Genomic DNA, 18895 nt, shown 5'->3' with positions numbered 1-18895 from the left:
AGAGACAAAAGCAAGTGAAAAGGGCAGACTGGAGCTCACTTACTGCGGTTTGATCAGAGCAGAGGAGGAAGGTAAGTCATTAAATGACCAATAGAGAAGTTATACGAGGCCTTCTGAGGCATCATGGCACAGATGACTACTTATATCTTCACATCACTATTTCAGCACCATTTGCTGAAGGGCAAATAACCATGGCTGAGGCAAAACTCATACATGTATAGAAAGACCACTTCTTTATCTCCCTGAAAAATGTCATCAAAGGCTGCAACCAGTGCTTTCATTCTGCCTGTGCTGCCATAGCTATGACTCTGCCACATTCAGTGAGACTGAAGCCTGGACTGCAGCCCTTCCCTTTTAAAAAAAAATGGTGCTCTGACTCATCCACATGGTCATGTGGATGTGGGCCATATTTTCTCATATATCTATATATGTAGGGGAGGAAAGGTGAAAGCAGAGGAGAGACACAAGATGCTCAATGAATGTGTCCTATGCACATAGATGAAAAAATACAATGTGCTTTTCTATCCTGAATCATTTTCTACATTTCAAGGTACAGCTGAATCTAAAACAACTCTTCACTAAAATAATAAACTCTTCTCCACTCTGTACAATATGATGTCAGAACAAACTTCCTCTGTCAGAGAAGTTTAATGTCTCTAGTTTAATGACCCTACCATGCAATTTGGTCTAGTGGAAGTTGTCCCTGCCCATGCCAGGGGCTTGGATCTTGGTGATCTTTAAGTCCCTTCCAACCCTAGCCATTCCATGATTCTACACTTACAGGACAAAAATTCTGAGAGTGCAGTTAGTGAAGCACAGACAGTGTTCTCTGTCAAGGGGAATTTCCTTCCCCTTTGTTGTTTAGAAGGAGCAAGAAAAATAACAAGAAAGATGCACAAAGCCTCTGCTAAAACTAAACACTTGCCCTAGCAAACCACAATGAGAAATTTCAGCTGAATGTAGACAATACACTGTTATTCTGGACACCAAATAAGAAATTAATTAACTAAGGAAGAGAACAGCAGGGGACCAGGAATGTATCACCCTTAGAGTTTCTTGTCTTCTCTCTCCCTGCCCAGTGCTGCATTCCTGAAGAGCTGACCAGTCCTCTCATGTCTCTCAGTACAAGCCAGGTCAGTGATCGCCACAGGGAAAAAAGATTTTGCTAACAGTGGGTTAATATTGATTCCTTCTCAGTGCAGCTTCAGCTCTGCTGGCTAGGAGAACTTCCCTACTGGACTATTAGCCTGGTTGATAGTTAGGGCCAGTTTTGGATCTTAAAATAGCAGGTCCCCGAGGGCAAGCCAGTGAAAATCAGCAATTTGATATATCAGCCTTTTTTCTTCTCTTCTCTTCTTCATATTGCTGCAAGAAACTACCAAGGCAAACATTAACATAGAATGCAGAATTCTTTAATACAACATCCTGCAAGGAAACATCCTGCTCTATGTTTTAATTTTCCTTGAGGTTAGGTCTAAAATAGATTTAAAAGCAAAATCACTCAGCCCATATGCCCTGCTTGGGACAGAAATTCCATCACAGCAAAGCAATCGCATGCTGACTCCACGAGACTTAGGTCCCCTGAGGCATCTTTCCAGACGTGAAGAAGAGTCAAAGCCAGGTCAGAAAAATTGTCAGAAAAACAGGCACTGGAGAATTATAATGTTGGCAATAAAAATTACTATTGAGCCAGAAAATATCGGCATGCTGAAATCAAAGGAAAGTTATGAGCAACCATACTCATTGGTAAACATACCATTTTACCACGGGACAATTTCCTTTCCTTCCAGTACATTATCAAGTACAGGGTTAATGAAGAGAAAAGACAGATAGCTGACAAGATCTGCTCAGGGAGATCAGGTTTTGCAGCCACTGCTCATTAGTGGGAGGCAAAACTTTGCTACCAAATACAGCACTTTGCATTCATTTGCTTTGCCTCCCTCGAAGTAAAGAGATACCTGAGACATGGGTGAATGAGTGGCTCCTGTTGATACAACGTCTGGCTTGAAAGGGTCGAAGTCCAGATCTAGCAAAGATTCTTCTTTCTTAGCTTCAGGAACTTCATTCTGCTTAAGAGAAACATAACTCTTGAAAAACCCAGCTTCCAAAAGCTGTCCTGGGAAGCGAAGTATTAAGGGTCCTAAGTAAAAAAAAGAATTGTACTACAGACTTTCCAGTGTCAGTGCAAGCCAAGAGGGGAGGAAGCTCTGAAGATTTTCCTGTTTAGAGTAACTTCTAATTTTATTTTATAAGCTTCACTCTTATGATAGCTTTGTTTTCTCTGTAGTGTTCTAAATAAATTGTGTTCCTTTCAAAAAAGTGCAAAGTTTTCACCATTTGACTGTGAAGGCCCTTTTCAAGTGCTTTGAGTCAGACACCTAAATTAAAAACTATATAAATGGCACTCAATGTCCATGTATTCTTTTAAGTGAATTTCCCCCCAAACACAAACATGAGCAAGGAGTCAGTATAGAGGGACATTTGAATTGTATTTCAATTCTGAACATGAATAAAACCAAACAGTTAATGCTGTCCTTAGCTCTAAACTTTTTCCATACTGCACAAGGGCTCTGGGAGCATAGGAGATGCCATAAGCACCAAGAGGTATAAGTCCTTGCTTCCTGTGGATTTCCTACAATGTATTTTCAATAAATGGTTCTCTTACAGAAGTATATGAAACCTATATATCACACTATTTGGGTATGCTTGCATGTACTTGGAGATCTCAGTAGGGATGCTTTAGTGAAGGGAGTGAGTTTTGTGGAGGGAGAAGAGCAGATGATACATGAGAAGATAGCCAGGAAATAATAGTTTAGGTCATTCCAAGGTCATTGACTGTGGAGGAGGGAGTAGCATAAACCACTTGCTGAAGGGAGATCTCGGAAAGATTTTAGTCCTCAGCAGCATGCCCCACCTTTATTATGCCATTTTTACACTAAGCTCTTGTAGGAAGGCTGTAAAGCTTCTGGACATATGACTTACACTCATTTGAAGCCCCATTCCAATGTGAGCTCTTAATGAGAAAACAAACTCATTCAATTTCTGCTTCCTTGGCTGACCTGACAGGTGAAGGTTAGGTGAATACAGCACTTAATGCACAGGAAGCCTCTTCTTGCACAGGGAACACCAGTATTTACCACTGATGTCAATGCTTATGCTGTCAGAGTGATAATTCCCATGAAGTCAGAGTACAATGATGCAACAGACCTGAAATTACCCTGAGGCAGGAGGACTTGGCAGCAGCTGCATATTGGGAGCTGCCATTAATTCTTTCATGAGGACTTAACTAGAAATAACTCTTTTTCTCTTCCAAATAGATCCCTAAGGACAGCAATGCCTTTTTCTCTCCCTTCACAAGAAAACATATCACCACGTGTTCAAATTCTCTAAAATAATTTTGTTTTCTATTGCTGTGCCTACATTCTGTTGTACTCTCAAATGAGTTAATACAAAAACAATTTATATAAAAACAAAAATTTGTAAACATTCTACATAAGCTTCAGATCTGCACATTTCTCCCTAGTCTACCAGACAAAGGTTTGGATTTCAAAGCTGCATTTACCATGATAGAAAGAGTCCATTACTGAATGACCACAGCTCTGAATGTGCTGAATGTGCAGTTTTGCACAACTGCAAAAAAGCTGCAAAAAAGCTGAATAACTGCATACAAACAATACAGACTTATTTTACACAACTCGTTCATTTCTGTTTATTATATGCAATCTTTTAAAATTTCTTATTTCCTAATAATGAGATAAAAACAATTTTGATCACTTTTCCGCTGTGCAACTAGTGTTTTTATAAGTCAAAACCAAGGGAATTAATATTCTAGCTGTAGCAGCCTTATATACCTGCAATAAGTTGATTCCTACAGCCAAGTTCCATTTTTTAAAAAATCACACACAAAAATAAAAGGAATACTCTGATAGAAGAAAGAAGAATAACAAAGGATCATTGTAAAGCACTACTTAAAAAGCTTAATATTAGAAACAAAAAAGCATCTCGAAAGAACTCTCAGCTTGTAATGCAACCTAGATTTAGTTAAATCTCAAACATGACTGAGTTTCACAGTATTTTTCTTCAAGTTTTTCTGGAAATCTCTCATTTTTTCCCCAGTATGTTAGCCCTTTTGAGTGTGATCTCTTCAAAGATAAAACACTGTACGCACGATCCTCTCAACATCACATAAAGCGTAATTCTACCTGCACCCTCAGGGAGATCGGACACAGAGCCACTACCTTGGAGAAGTTAGGGTGACTGCAAGGTTAGACTTGTACACCATCCTCTGAAGGTTACCTGTGATGGGGTTGTTACGTTGATTTCTGGGACAAAGTTGTCATCAAAGAAGTTAATAATGTTCTCCTGTTGCAATTCCTTCGTGGGCGTGAGCTTAGGCAGCGGTGGGACTGGCGGACCTTTCCTCAGCTAGGCAGACAGCAAAAATGTCACAAACTAATTCAGGGATAAATGAAAAAGCTTTAAGCTAGGCCTAAACAACTTGTCTCAGACTTCAATTTGGGAATAAGCCACTTGTTGAAAGGAACCGGTTGGCTGTTCACTACCAAATTTCTTGAAATAACCAAGGTGGAAAAAGCACAACAACTCTTTATTTTAAATTCAGTGCAACTAAAGGTTTAAGATTTCATAAAAAAGCTTTTCTTGGCTGATTTTTTTCCTTGATGTGACGAGCATACAGTGCTAGACACTGTCTTTCCTATGCAGCACATAGTTGGAAGGGTAATGCTGCATTACAACCAGACCCCTGTAGCTTTTTGGCTTCTTAAGTTCACTCCCTTTTAACTCTGGGATTTTGTCCTCATCCACCTGTCACTACTTTAAGGCCTACTTAATACTAAGAGTACACCACGTCTGGGAACCACAGCACCTCAAAGATGCTTGGGTTACTAATCCTTCCAGCTCTCCATAGATTGATGACAAACTGATTGCTTGGAATAATACCAAATCCTATTAATTGTATTTAAAATCTTTCAAAAAGCCAAGAAAAAAATTCCACAAAAAATCCTAAGGTGGCATAGTGACATAGCACCACTGGCATCAGTAAGGCTAAAATGAATCATATCAGACAATCATATTCAGACAGCAAGGTGTCACATTCTGAGAGACCAGAGAAAACAAGCGTGCTCACACATAAATAAATCCAACAGAAAGCTGATGTGCTCCCCCCATAAAAAACGTAAGCAGCACAGAAGCTATTCCATTTCTGAAAATATCTCTAACATCAACACAAGTCTTTAACATGACTTATTAAAGTGTCTCATATGACTTATTAAAGACTCATGAAGTATCACCTCTAACTCTTAAGCTACAGATGAAGCTGATGCACAACACTTATGATGAGTGTTCTCATCACTATTCAGAAATAGTGATGAAAACAGAAATCACTGCAGTTGACTCCACCAGTGTCAAACTTTTAAATCCAGTGTTAATAACAGCCAATAAGCCTTTAATTTATCAGAGTGGTATTTAAGCTAGCATTATTATTTACTAGGTTAGAGGGAAATCCATGTTGGCCAATGTAACTCCATGGCTAATTTTTTCTAGGGTAAGCATACAATTGAAGATGAATGAAGAGCATAAACATATACTGTGCTGAAATCCACATAGAGGTTCTAGAAACATGATTTTCAAGGCTTCTCTGCTGGGACATGGGAGCTTAGAGACTATGCAACTTTTTAAGAGTCATTTTGCTTAATCATATGTGCCCTTAGTTTGCTAAGAACGTCCCCTCAGTTCATCAGGAGCCTTAAATGTTCTTCATTCCTTCTTATATAAAAACCACTTCCCTCTCATGCTTGTGACACAGGGATGAAAAACCAATGAACAGAACAGAATGCAAGGGAGTCAGTGGCCTTCCTCTCATTTCTCAGCCACTGCCTAGATGAGAAGTCCACCATATACATCATCTCAGCTCTCTTCTGCTGCACAAGCCAGTCTCTCCTGCTAAGTTTCCACTTACCTGTGTGGGTGACTTAGGCCGGGCTGGTGCTGGAGATGCTGGTGCCAGCATATGATTGGGACTAGCAGTAGGGCTGGGCAGGGGAGAGGCCTCTTCTGGTGGTGATGGTGTTTTTGCAAAGCGGAGTGGACCTGAGTCACTAGATGGAAACAAAATGGCAAGGACATTCATATCATGCTGACTTATTACCTTGGCAATTTGATGCAATAGTTAAACTGCATCCCTGACGTAATGCCAGTGACTGCAGGAGGCAGTAAACATTGGAGATGAACTGAGATATTTTATGATGACTAAAACTAAAATACTGCAATTAATTTCAATCGAAGTTGAGTTATTTAGAGTCCAAAGTAAGTTTTAATTTTGAGTGATCTTGATTTTTGAAACATCTGTTTACCCAAACACTGTAAGTTTATGTAAACAGAAAACCTGCATTTTTCAGATTCTGTATTTGAAATAATGTTGCACGTGTGAGTTTGTGACTACTGTAAAATGTGAGATGGAGCTATTGCCATTTCACATGGTTCTCAAAATTAAAGGCTCTAAAGATAAAAATCCCCAGGGGAGGGCATAACAATGAATAATGCAGACCCTTCTGAAAGCTCAGCAACTCCAGAAAGGTCTCAATAAAATAAAGCACAAGATTATTGCAAAGGCATCACTATTTAGAGGGATAACTCACCACAACTACAAACAAGCAATAGATAATTGACTTCAAGGAAGCTCTGCTGATGCTAAGAAAAGATCTGATGAAGTCCTGAGAAAGGATCTGCCCTTCCCATGAAAGGACCTGGTGCAAACACTGAGATGTATTCAGCTATCTAGAAATGTGAAAGCTTGCAGCTTGGGGACACTAGAAACTACAGCACTCAACAACCACAGTACTTGCTAAGAAGAGCGACTCTTCTTCGGGGAGAACAGAAGTGCTACCTGATTGAGGAGACCACACCATAAACATGTTCCTAATGCTAACACAAGAAAAATTAATTCTCTGGAAAGCACAAGCTTAGCTCACACTCACCACCTCTTTCTGTGTGAATATTATAAAAAAAAAAAAAAAAAAAAAAAAGAAGAAAAAAAAAAAAAAAGAAAAAAGCAGTTATTAAGAAATTATTTCCCAGGTGCAATATTTGCCTTCAGGATAGAGTACTCAGTAGCATACAAGTTTTTAGGATGTGGGTTTTTTTATTCAGTTCTTTAAAGGAAAGATTAGATACTGTACTTGTCTAGTATGTACAATTCATGCATCTTAAAAGGAAAGCAGTTTCATCTGACAAGGACTCACTCCTAAGTACTCTTTTAGAGAACCATAACTAATAAGAGAAGTCAAAACTGATTCAGATTTTCACAAAAGGCTCTGTGAACAGTAGACCAAAAGCAGGTAACATGGTAACTAAAAAAATAATGTATTTTTTAAAAAGTATTTTTAAAAGAAGTTGAGATGATCACACTACATTAACCTGTATCTACCCATTTGCAGCACTACTTTTTTTCTATCATTGATGGAATGAGTAATTCAGTGAGAATGAGCGTGTGCATGCAGGACATGGTCTAGGAGACACAGGTGGACAAAATACCTGCTTGAAGTCTTTAAACACTACATTATTTTTCATCCCATGAAAGTATTTTATGAATACTTTATGAAAACGTAGCCCTGCTTGCAAGTCCATCCAAAAGATGCTGGAAGTGGTGATACATGAGCTAACAACCCCAGAAGCAGTGTGCAGGTGTGTATGGGCATGGATTAACACTGAACTAAGGCAAACCAAACATTTTGGCATGTTCTTAATAAGTAGCTGAATTTCCCATCAGGTCAGAAGGTTCAATATTTCATATTTTGCTTTTCCAAAGTGAGATCAAGACATATATAGAAATATCAGCCATGTGTTTGAGGCAGATATTATGTGGTTGCTAAACTGAGTCCAGCTTGAGGGCAAAATAGCAGTAGTTATGTTTTGATTGCTTCTGATGAATTTGGATTGGCTGGAAACTCAGGATTTATGTATTCACTCTAAACTTCATTGTGTTTTGATAGTCTCACTGTTTTATAATTTCAACTTCTTCTGCCTATTGCTATTACAGTACCAAGAGATCAAATAATGGCAGAAAAACTCTATTTCTTGCAGGGAAAAAATAATACTGCACTGGCATCCTCTGACCTTAAGAAAGCACCATCTGATTTTGAACTTCTTCTGATTTTGTTTTAATTTTAAGACAAGATTTCTCTTGAAAGTCATGAAAAATATGGTACTTTGTGACATTCTTTTTACTTCAGGTTTTTCAGCTCTTGTGATTCACTCTGATATCCTATTTCTTAACTTTTCCTCAAAAGCAGAAGAGACTAAAGCTGACTTACAAAGGCTGTGATTGCCACATAATGGTATGCCTTTAGGAGTTAAAAACACGTCTGAACATTTAAAGGCTTAAAAGTATTTCTGAGAGTTAGGAACATTGCTGTAAACTAAGCACTCAACAAATGAGCTATATACTTAGCTGCTGCAAATTGGCATCATAATTTATCATGAAGTAGGCTAAATTGCCACTGCTGAGAATCTGACCTTTATTCTTTTTTTGAAAGGAAAAGTAAGTGGGTGATGAAGGAAGTTTTGCACCTTTACTCATGTTGAGAACAGCTTCACCCAAGACACCTTCATCCCCCATACTGAACAAGCAGACCCACTGGCTCTTGTGCAGCAATTACTGGGCATGGTGTAGTTGATTACCACATATGCTGAAACTCAAAGTCTACCACAATGCAATTCATTCAAAGAAAACATTAAATTCACCTTGGTGCCCCTTGAATAGTGAAGGCCTTGTCCGCATGCTGATCTCCCAGCTTCGTCATCACTTCATATAGTTTGTGACATAGCTGAGAAAACAAAACACTTGTCTAAGTTTATATGAATTACTACAGCCAGGATTAAAAACACAGGTGATGCATCTGGTCTGATAACTGGTAACTTGATAATATGTAATCTGGTAACTTTTAAATGATTTACCAATCCTCAAAAAAAGAAAAAAAGAAAAAAAAGAATAAAAACTGCATTGCTGTGTACATGAAAAGCCTAAGTGAAAACAGCAAAATCCATAGAATTAAAGATAACAGAAGTTCTTCAAACACATAGGCTGGTTTTCAAAGAACAAATTTATAAATGTGACTGGCAGTGCTGTCTGATCTCTGCTAAGGGAGGTAGCCTAAAGTTTTAAAGAACCTGAATAGCCAGGAAGACCCATGTTTTCCCTTCAAAAACCAAATCCCAAATTATGTGGGACCTCAGTAAATGTGTTTTATCATATCATTTTTGTTTCTATTTGTAGATGATTACAGATAACACACTACCACTCAGCAAGGCACATTCAAAATACTCCTCACTGGAACTCCTCAATTTACCTACAGCCCCAGATACAATGTTGGATTCCTGACAGTGATGCAGCAGTCTTGAAGAGAATGCATGACACGTTTTTCTTGTACTGAATAAAGCAATGAGATGCTTAGCAATTGGACCCAGAAAAAATACTGAAGGCCACAGTATGCTAAAAAGAGTGGAGAAGTTATCAAAATTGAAATTTAATGTATGCGACACCTGATAATGCACTGCAATCCAAAATTGCAGGGGCTGCCCTTTCCTTAAAAAGAGCACAAAAATGGCAAGTATAAAACAATTCTAAGGTGACATTAAAATGTGAATCTAGGGCAAATTTTCATGGATGCCTCTGCTAGAATATTACTGCTGCATTACAAGACACATACTTTTTGTTATGCATATCACATAAATGATTATACATGAGATGAATTTTTACTTACTAAAGCTATTTCCTTGTGAAACTTGGCTTCGAGGCTGGACACATTTTTGAAGGTGTTCACGTAAAAGCCAACTCGTCTATGGAGGATGCCAAGAAGAAAGAGAATAAAAAATAGGGGTGGGAGAGACACAAAGGAAAATGAATTATTTTTTTTCCAGACTGCAAGCAACATTCTCAACTTCTATTCTTAGCAAAGCAAATAACTGGACCGAATGTCAAAATCTCAGACTAGTTCACTCATGATTATTTCTGTTTGTGTTAAGAACCCTCATATGTCATTCCTCACAGAGTAAGCCAAGTTGAGACTGCTCCACAGTGGAGGGGATTTAGCATGTTTTAGAGAAGGAGAAGATAGGAAAAGGAATGGCATGAGTGTGGCACAAGCACATGGAAGGCAAGGTGCTCTGGGCACCCCATCTCCCACCAGGCAGCAGGCAAGGAGAGAGGTACCACTCTGGCACTGTGAGCCCCTGCATCCTTGATGCTATGACAGCACTTGGGTAATGCAGGTGACACCCGGAGGCAGCTCTAAGGTGTGCAGCTCTCTGTGGCCAGGAGCTGGGTGTCCCATGCTCAGTCCTCCTTTAAGAAATCAGCCCTGAAATCCACGTCAATGCACGTAAGAGAAAATAATTAATTGTACAGGCTACACATTTTTGCACAGGCAGCCAAAAATCAGCTCGCTTGGGAGGAGTGATTACATGCCTCTTACATACTTTGAAAGTAGAAGGTGTTTTCTTAGGTTCTGAATTTTTTCTTTTTTTAATTTAAATCTTTCGTGCATAATTTCTCCAAACTTTTATGAAAAAAAAAATCTTTGGAAAAAGAATAAGCCTGCAAAATGTCAACTCGATGGATTATTTTCTTCCTGAATAATTGGAATAAATAAGAAAAAGACTTTAGAAGCAAATACTTACTAAATCATGCATGTTGCTCAAATTAAATTCTACCTTTCCCTGAGACTAGTCAGTGGGCAGCACATATATCGAAATAAATGGGGCCTTACTCTGTATCATTCATATACAGTTTTACATTTATTGAGCCCATAAAATTATCTTGAAATACTAAGGTTTTCAATTGAAATAGGCAAAAACACAGCAGGAAAACCCTCTATTGATCTGAAATTCAACAGAAATTAACTTAGAGGGCATAGAAGACAAAGGGTAATTCAGTGACTCACAACACACTTCCACTTCAGACTATCATTTGCTAAAGAACACCACATGCTAATGAGATGCTTATTTTTCTACTGCTTTTGTTCTACGATTCATTTAGTCTGCATTCTCGGCATAAACACAATCTTTGACTATACATCCACAGAAATGATCCATACCATCATATGCTTTTACATTGCAGACATAATCAGCACAAAATGATGAAATGTGTCTTCTGAAGAAGCTATAGTATTATTTTGCCTGCTAAATATCACTCCCTCTACTTCTTTGTTATTGTTTTAGGGCACCCTCAAAACATGAACTGCCACAATCTTCACACATTTGTAAAGTTCTTAATTTAAATACCTTTTACAGGAAAATGAACTACCAGAAGACTCACTTCAAATATTCTAGAAAAGAGTGTGGCTGTTCCATACGGTTATTTTTGATAGTGGAAACATATGATCCTTTTTATTAACAAGTAAGTTCTTGTTTGTTTGTTTGTTTTTTCCCTTGAAAGAACCAGGTATACACCACCAATATTTCTCAGAAAAATGACAGAAGCAGTGGGTCACAGTCATGAGCTGCTGTTCTGAGCTCTGCCACAGTTACTTATCCCTAAAATGGAGAACTTTTTTTTGGATTTCAGATGATATGCTAAAGATTCTTAAGTGCCAAGATACAGTGAAAGAAATAAGAATAAATACATTAACAGTAATTGCAACTTTGGATAATTTTCAAGCATTTTCCCTTTTATTATTTCAAAAAAGATAACAGACAGGATCTTTAAGAAGCCATCAAACCATTTCCTATCAGCTAGTCCCCCTTTAAGCCTTCCAGACACTATCTGCCTAAGCTTACCGTGACCACAGAGATGGCAACTCTTCTTGTAAATCAGTGTTAAACTCTTCAAACACTTTCTGTGCTTTTTGAAACTCCTCTTCTGCCTAAAACAAAATGAAACAGAGTGAATTCTGCAATAATCGTTATGACATCGCAAAATCTGCTTTTGTGGGTTTTGTGAGGGTCTTTTTCATTTTTTATTAACCCAGTTCCACATCACATAGGCTCAAGTGGGACTCAGTCCTGGAAAGAGGTTGGGCATGCCTTCCCCATCTACCAAAATACTTGATACCCATTTGTGCTTAAGGATCACTGGTTTGATTTCTTAGAGAGGAAAAAGAAGAGAAACTTTGTGCTCAGTCTCTTCACAGAAACAAATGCCACCCAAGGGTCCAAAGTCTTTTGCCAGCATCCTTCCCATTGTGCTACCTTGGTAATTCTGCCTTCATCTTTTCTTTTTGAGCTCTGCAGGGCTTCTAGGTGATGCCTTGCACTGTCGTAGTCTACCAGCTTTCTGCTTCGTTTTGCAATACGATTCTGTACAGGGATAGAAATGAAAGTCATCAGAAATAGCACTTTAGATGCTCTTCTATGTTGTCATTCAAATTTTGACATATTTCTATTCTTTTGTATCTTCTGTTGGTAACTGAATTACTGTATCATGGTAGATCATAGACATTGTAAAAGAGACAAACTAATCACCTTATTTTAAAGAAGGAATCTTCAGATGGTTAGAGGGATGTTTTTTGGGGGGCATAGGACTTATGGGCCCTAGAAGTGAGACATCAACATCATGGAAGTCTTGCCTCATGCTCTAGGATAAGTGAACCTGTTAAACTCATGGCAAGACTGTATTTTTCCTTTATATATAGTGTGAAAATTTAGTGAACAATGAACATAATTTTTTTTAGAGTTAGAAGAAGTCTTAAAATATACTCTTGGTATAGTTGTTCTGGCACATAAATAAGATATCTGGAGTTCAATGTAAAATAGGAATTCTAATTTACCTGCTATAATTCTTCTAAAACTAAACAAAGGTTCTCTGATCTAAATTGATTTTACAAAGCTATATATTAGAGGTAAATTCTACATGCTGAGAAGGCATATGCATGGTTTCATATTTCATGTAAATGAAACAAGCAAGTTGGAGACTGAACATCAGTAATGTTGGGATTTTGTTACTTTTTCTGTACTCCTTGATGTAAATGACATAGATGATAACTGTGTGATACTTACTCTATAAACCATTACAAAGAACTTCCAGATGTGTCCATACAATCACCTTCAAATACAGAAGTCTCTACCTCTCACCTGTAATCATTCTTTATCCCCACACATTTCATTTAGCATCCACCTCCCTGGACAGTAAACGGGACAGGCACCTGGGAAAGGCTAGAACCTATGTAACAGTCTCTCCCCTTATAGGTATTACAAAATATTTTTATAACTAATTAAAAGGCAGGAACCATGGCTTAGTTAAGAGAAAGATATATAGATACCCACAAGTGCACCTAGTCAATAGCAAAAGGCCTGCTTTACGTATTGCAATTTGTCTGGCATTTTAATAGCTGAAGAGCTTAATGTGTTCTTGTTGAAACTGTGCTATTACCAAATAAATAGAAGCAAGAAAAAACAGTTTTATCTACAAAAGCTAATTTACTTCCAAGTACTACTAAATGGAAGTTTTATTCCTTTACAGCCTACTGTCAGGGATTTACATACAGTAAACCAACTTCTATGTTGCAGAATAGAGTGGCTTCCACCTTCTCCCTTTTTTTATTTTTGTTTGCCTGGAATATAATTTTCTGTTTATCTAATGACTCAACACAAATTTTACAAATTGCCCTTTATAGGAAATCATTACTGTACTTTGATATCAGGAAATTGTCCTAGGTATGTATCCAAGGTCAACAATGACCCATCCACCAGCTTTTGATGGAAGTCTTCCCAAAGTTCATCACATTTCTGTGAAGGCAAAAAAGCAAAAAATGCACTTAATTAGTTTAATTCCACTCCATACCTATGAGACATACAAATGTTATTGATAAAGCTTAATCTTTCTGAAGTTTTAAGATGTTCTTTATGGCAATAAATCAGAGTGCACTTATAATGTAAATGAAAAGAAACACCTTGACATTGCAAGTTTCAATGCACTTCAAAAGAAGACTTAGTTTAATAATTAGTTTCTGTTTTTTTTTCAAATACTAACTGCTACATGAAAATAAGGATATAATGGGTTCAAGTTCTTCCTCAGGGCTCCAGGTCCCCGAGGGCCAGTAACACAGAATCTGAAGCTGCCCTTGTTCTAATGTCTTTGTATGTTCACTGCTGATGAGAGAAAAGATGCATAGCTAAAAATAGAAGGTAATAATAGAAGGTGATATTTAGCAGGCAAAATAAACAAAATACCCCCCAGAAGTGCTTTACTCTTTTGCAGCTCTGGGGTAGTCACCAAGAGACATCCCCAGTAGTTTTTCTGGTTTTTAAGAACATGTTAATGCAGCTGATGCAACAAGGACCCTGTGGGGGGCAAGGCAAGATTCCTTGCCAGGAGCAAATCCTGTTACATAGAGACACAGTGCTCCAGGTCCTGGATTCTCAATTGAATAGGTCATTAGCATTTATTAAACATCTTCATCCCCCTTTTATTTGCACATTTCAGAAACCACTAACTTCCTCCTTTGATGGGAGGGAGGCTAAAGGGGGTGAGCACTGACTTGCAGGGCTGTTATCCTCACCAGCAAGTTGGGAAAGCTCTTCCCTAGTGTTTGTTTTATCATGAGCCACTATAGGGCATATTATAAATGCTGTGTTATGCCAGCATTCAGTTCATTCACTTCTTACCCTAACAGAGTCCCTAATGAATTATTATGACCTATTAATCATGCTCAAAAGAAATACCTCATTTATTATCACAATATTTAATCACAGAGGTCTACAGCAGCACAGCATTAGATCATAGCAAGCAACTGCCAGTCCTGTGCATTTGCCTTTGTACTTTGCTGATTCATGTTTTGGACAAGTCAAAATCACAGACATTTTCTGAAAGCTAATGGGCTCAAACTATGCTGCTGAAGAGTCTTTAAGCCATCATCTTCCTACCAGACAGAATAAGGCCATTTGGATGGATTCCTTTTGGAATGATCATTTGTATCCTGGACTGCACAAATGTATCATTCTTCCTTATTCCAGGTTGAAGGATGGATAAAACTATTTTTGTGATTATATAGGGAAAAACTAATGAGCAGAAAGTTTTTAATGTTGTCCAAAACTCTCTTATTAAGAAGACACATGTAAAATTTACTACCATACCCAACAGAAATTAAAAGACTAATTTTGGTTTCATACACAACTAAAAATTTCTGAGTGAGAAATCTAATAGTCTACAGATAACAAGATGAGGTGCCACAGTAAGATGCAGTAGCAAATCTTCCATCTCTTTAACCTAAAAGAACATAGATGATATAGCATGCTAACATACAGTTTAAAAGTTGAGTGCTTTTAAAATAGAAAACATACACAGTCAGCAGCAGTGAAAGGCTAAGGAAGCCACAGAGAAGTAAAGCAATCAATATGCAATTTTGGGAAGAATGTTGCAACTTTCAGTTTCTTCTTATTTATCTTATCCAGGAGGCCTTGTGCACTGAATCCCAGGTGGTTAACTGATGACAGTTCACACTTTATTGTCACCACCATCACACTTGCTGACAGACATCCCCCAGAATTAAGGCTGTTTAGTGTAAGCAGGCAATTCAGAGCACTTTAAGTTAAGGTCCTGCAGTGTTCCCTAGAAGACCCTATTTTTCTCTAATCACTGAAAGAACCTCAGAAAGGCTAAAAATAATAGTGCTCTGCAGTCTAATTTAGCCTTAGTTTCCATATTCTCCTCAGAGAAAGGCAAGTGTCCCATCAGGCATCCTGTTTAGCACCACAGGCTCAACAGGCTTTATAATTTTCTACGTTCAGTTGAACAAAGAATCCTGACTGTGAAACTGCATGTAAGATACCTTGTACAAACTTGTCAATCAGTTGCTATCAGGACTGACTCTGCTCACACTGATGCTGACATCTGTGGGAGCTCAGGTGAGCCAGTTTGTAAGACAGAAATTGTGAATGCAGCATCTAGTCAGCAGGAGGTGTATTTCACAAGACCAGTCACTTCTGTGTTCAAAAAACAGGGTTGTACATACAGTGAAGAACTAAGAGAAGTTTTGGATTTACACATCAGCACCTCAGCAGCTCAGATTAATCCATTTGCAGCCAAAATACTTTTTTGCATGTTACTTTCCATGCATCTTACCTCACCAATCATTTTCACATCTTCTCGACCATACCAATCTGGCTCGTACACTTCATGAAGAGACTCTGTAAGCTTCTTTGAGGCATCTTGCATCCCTGTAATCAGACAAAAGAAGAAACATGTAAACTGAAAACTACAAGAAACAGTTGTTAAATACCTTTATTTTGACCCACATATCACACTCTACTATTCTTCCTCTGGCATGCTTAGAATAGAATTTTCAAGAGCTGAAACAAAACCTTTATGTTCACCCAGCTCCCCCAGTTTAAAAAGAAATATCCTTCATATAAGGATTAATCAATATTTATATGCAGAAAAGAAAAAAAAAAGGCTTTATCTTACAAGCAATTCCATTTTCTGTTCTGAACGAAACATATCTGAACGTGAACAACGAGTTAGAGGGTAGTGCAGCCCACTAATGACATTTAAAACCTAACTGAAAGACGATCACTGTGAATGCAATCAAAGAGAAACCTATCTGGTTATTCTCAGCTCTTCTGCTACAGAACATTCTCCTACCTTGTCCATAATGAGACGGTTAAAATGGCAGAAATTTTTAGGAACTGCTGGTTATAAAAATGAACCTGGGGAGAACTCTGTAAAGGACCTGGTTTTATGAAGAGCAATTACCTGGTATGCTCACACAGCAGGTCAAGAACATGTGGAGCCCAGTGCTTATTGATACTTGCAGCAGGGCCCTATGCAACGGGCAGGACAGGAAAAGATAGTAAAAAAAGCTCAAAGGAGATGGCTGTTCTCAGACCTTGAGTTTGAGGGATAGAATGGTGTGGGAAAGGGGGAAAACAAGTACAAGGATGTTCAGAAGGTACAAGGTTTCACCTTGAATCCAAAGGTGTTCTGCCAAAAGAAAATAATTATTCTTTTCAGGCATTGTTTTGAGGGTGTTTTTTAATGACAGAGCTCAGCTCAGAGAACTGGTGTAGCACAAGAACTTCAAACACATTTCTTATTTTTCTCCTTTGTCCTCAATGCTTAGGATGATGTATCACTAACTAAGTAAGGGTTCTTGAATGAAAGGGCTTTTTTTTTTTTTTTTTTTTTTTGCCTAGAATATGCCAGATTACTGTAAAATACGGCTGATCTTCACATATTTTTCCAGGCAGGAATCAACAGAGGAGGTAAGTCAAAAGCAGCATAGAACTACCATGCTTAAGAAAGCTGCTTCTGGCCACTCAGGACAACCACACAGCCAAGGAATGTGGCTTGCACATCCCTGCTCACATGTCATCCCTTCTTACACCTAAACTTCTGCCCTAAACCTTCTAAACCTTCCCTGTATGTTCCTGTGGTGGGCAGAGTAGCACAGCTGCTGGTGGATCCCCCCTGCATCCTGCATTCAGATGGGTCACACACCAGGACTGGGTAGAACACATTTTCCTACCCAGAAAGTAGTTAACTTTCCACAGGTCTAGTCAGTACTACAGGACAGTGGGCAGTACAGTACTTGGCTTCCTCTGTCAGGGGCTTCTATCTAAAATTTCCACACTCAAAGAACACCCATCCTATTCCCCTCCTGCTGAATCTACACCAGGTTTCCTGCAATACTCCAAATGAGTGCATTGGCAAACACCAATACAGTGGCTGTCCTGTATTTTTATGCCTGTGAGCATTAACTTACAGTGTCAAATGATTTTTTTATTTGGCTATTTTTCACATAGAATTATTTCTCATGCGCTGATACCTTTTATGCATTATTCAGCACTAAAGTTAAGAGGATTAGTGTCAGCCATAGACTGCAGGCTGTCTCTGCTGTTTTTAACTGTTATCACTGAGAAAGAGAAATGTTTTCAAGCAAGTAACTAAAGCACTAAGAAATGCAAATAGAATTTTTACTGGTGATGAACAGTTAGAAATTTATATTTCACATTAATTGTTTCATTTAGTACCACTCCTTGGTAACTGGGTCACTTACTTAATAACTACAAATGCCAAAATAATTGAATTGCTTGGGAAAAATGATGCTAAATAATCTAGTTACTGAAGTCTGAGGCGCTTGCATGAAAACCTTCATTTTTCTACGGGAAAGAGCTTCTGTTCCAGAAACCCCAAAGGACTCCTATTTTCCCCCTTGTCCTGGGCATGGTGGTGCAGACATTCCCATTAAGCACCCTGGAGATGGCAGAGGGTGGGTGACTCTGCTCTCACAATTTCAATGTACTCAAGCTCTCATGAAGACTAAGTCTGGCCAAGGACTCCATGTCAGTTGTAGAACCCACATACTGTGGGGTTTCCTCACTCCCTGTCAGGAAAATTTAGGTTGAATCATGGAGAAAATTGAATTACCCTGACGGAGTGAGGCAGCTTGGTCATGCTCTTATGTATTTGAGTGGGGAAGAAAGCTTCCTGTGTGGGTATCCAGATAAATTACTTATCCTGCCATAGAGGTTCTATCTGTTATTGCTTGTTACTCATTATAGTTTCCACTGCAACAATTCAATCATTTCATAAATGTTTGCAGAAAGATAATGAATAGGTTTACTGCTTCTAAGAAATTACATGACTGATTTTGTGTTTCTGGAGGACACGCGCAGTTCCGTCAGCCGCAGTCTGACAACTAGGCAGCTAAAATGATTACAGCCCTCAAAAGCTCCCCTTCTTTCCCTGTAGACCAGTTACTATTTCTCACTATGTTAAGCCACCTAAAAAGTATGGAGCTTCTTTTTTCATGCTGTAGGATCCCTTTTCACCTCTGCCATCTTGCCACCTTCCTGCATATCCAGGTCTGTATCTCCCTATCTGCACTGGTAATTGCACAGAGCTCAGGGTAGAGAATGGGAGAGTGATTTAGGGTTTCCCATA

General features: G+C 38.5%; 1 protein-coding gene across 3 annotated transcripts in view; it reads right to left on the bottom strand.

Annotated features, from left to right (window-relative positions):
- The window catches only part of AMPH (amphiphysin), a 110331-nt gene that overhangs the window by 25953 nt on the left and 65483 nt on the right, over positions 1-18895 (bottom strand). For all 3 annotated transcript variants that reach the window (XM_030445070.1, XM_030445069.1, XM_030445068.1), the window contains exons 4-12: positions 16076-16170; positions 13645-13740; positions 12205-12312; positions 11794-11879; positions 9780-9855; positions 8761-8843; positions 5978-6116; positions 4297-4425; positions 1959-2066 (exon numbers count right to left, since the gene is read on the bottom strand). In XM_030445070.1, the coding sequence (XP_030300930.1) occupies positions 1959-2066; positions 4297-4425; positions 5978-6116; positions 8761-8843; positions 9780-9855; positions 11794-11879; positions 12205-12312; positions 13645-13740; positions 16076-16170 (920 nt within the window). The remainder of the gene's footprint in view (positions 1-1958; positions 2067-4296; positions 4426-5977; positions 6117-8760; positions 8844-9779; positions 9856-11793; positions 11880-12204; positions 12313-13644; positions 13741-16075; positions 16171-18895) is intronic.

Source organism: Calypte anna, chromosome 2 (assembly GCF_003957555.1).
Source record: "Calypte anna isolate BGI_N300 chromosome 2, bCalAnn1_v1.p, whole genome shotgun sequence".
NCBI lineage: Eukaryota > Metazoa > Chordata > Aves > Apodiformes > Trochilidae > Calypte > Calypte anna.
This window is presented reverse-complemented; position numbering and strand designations above follow the sequence as displayed.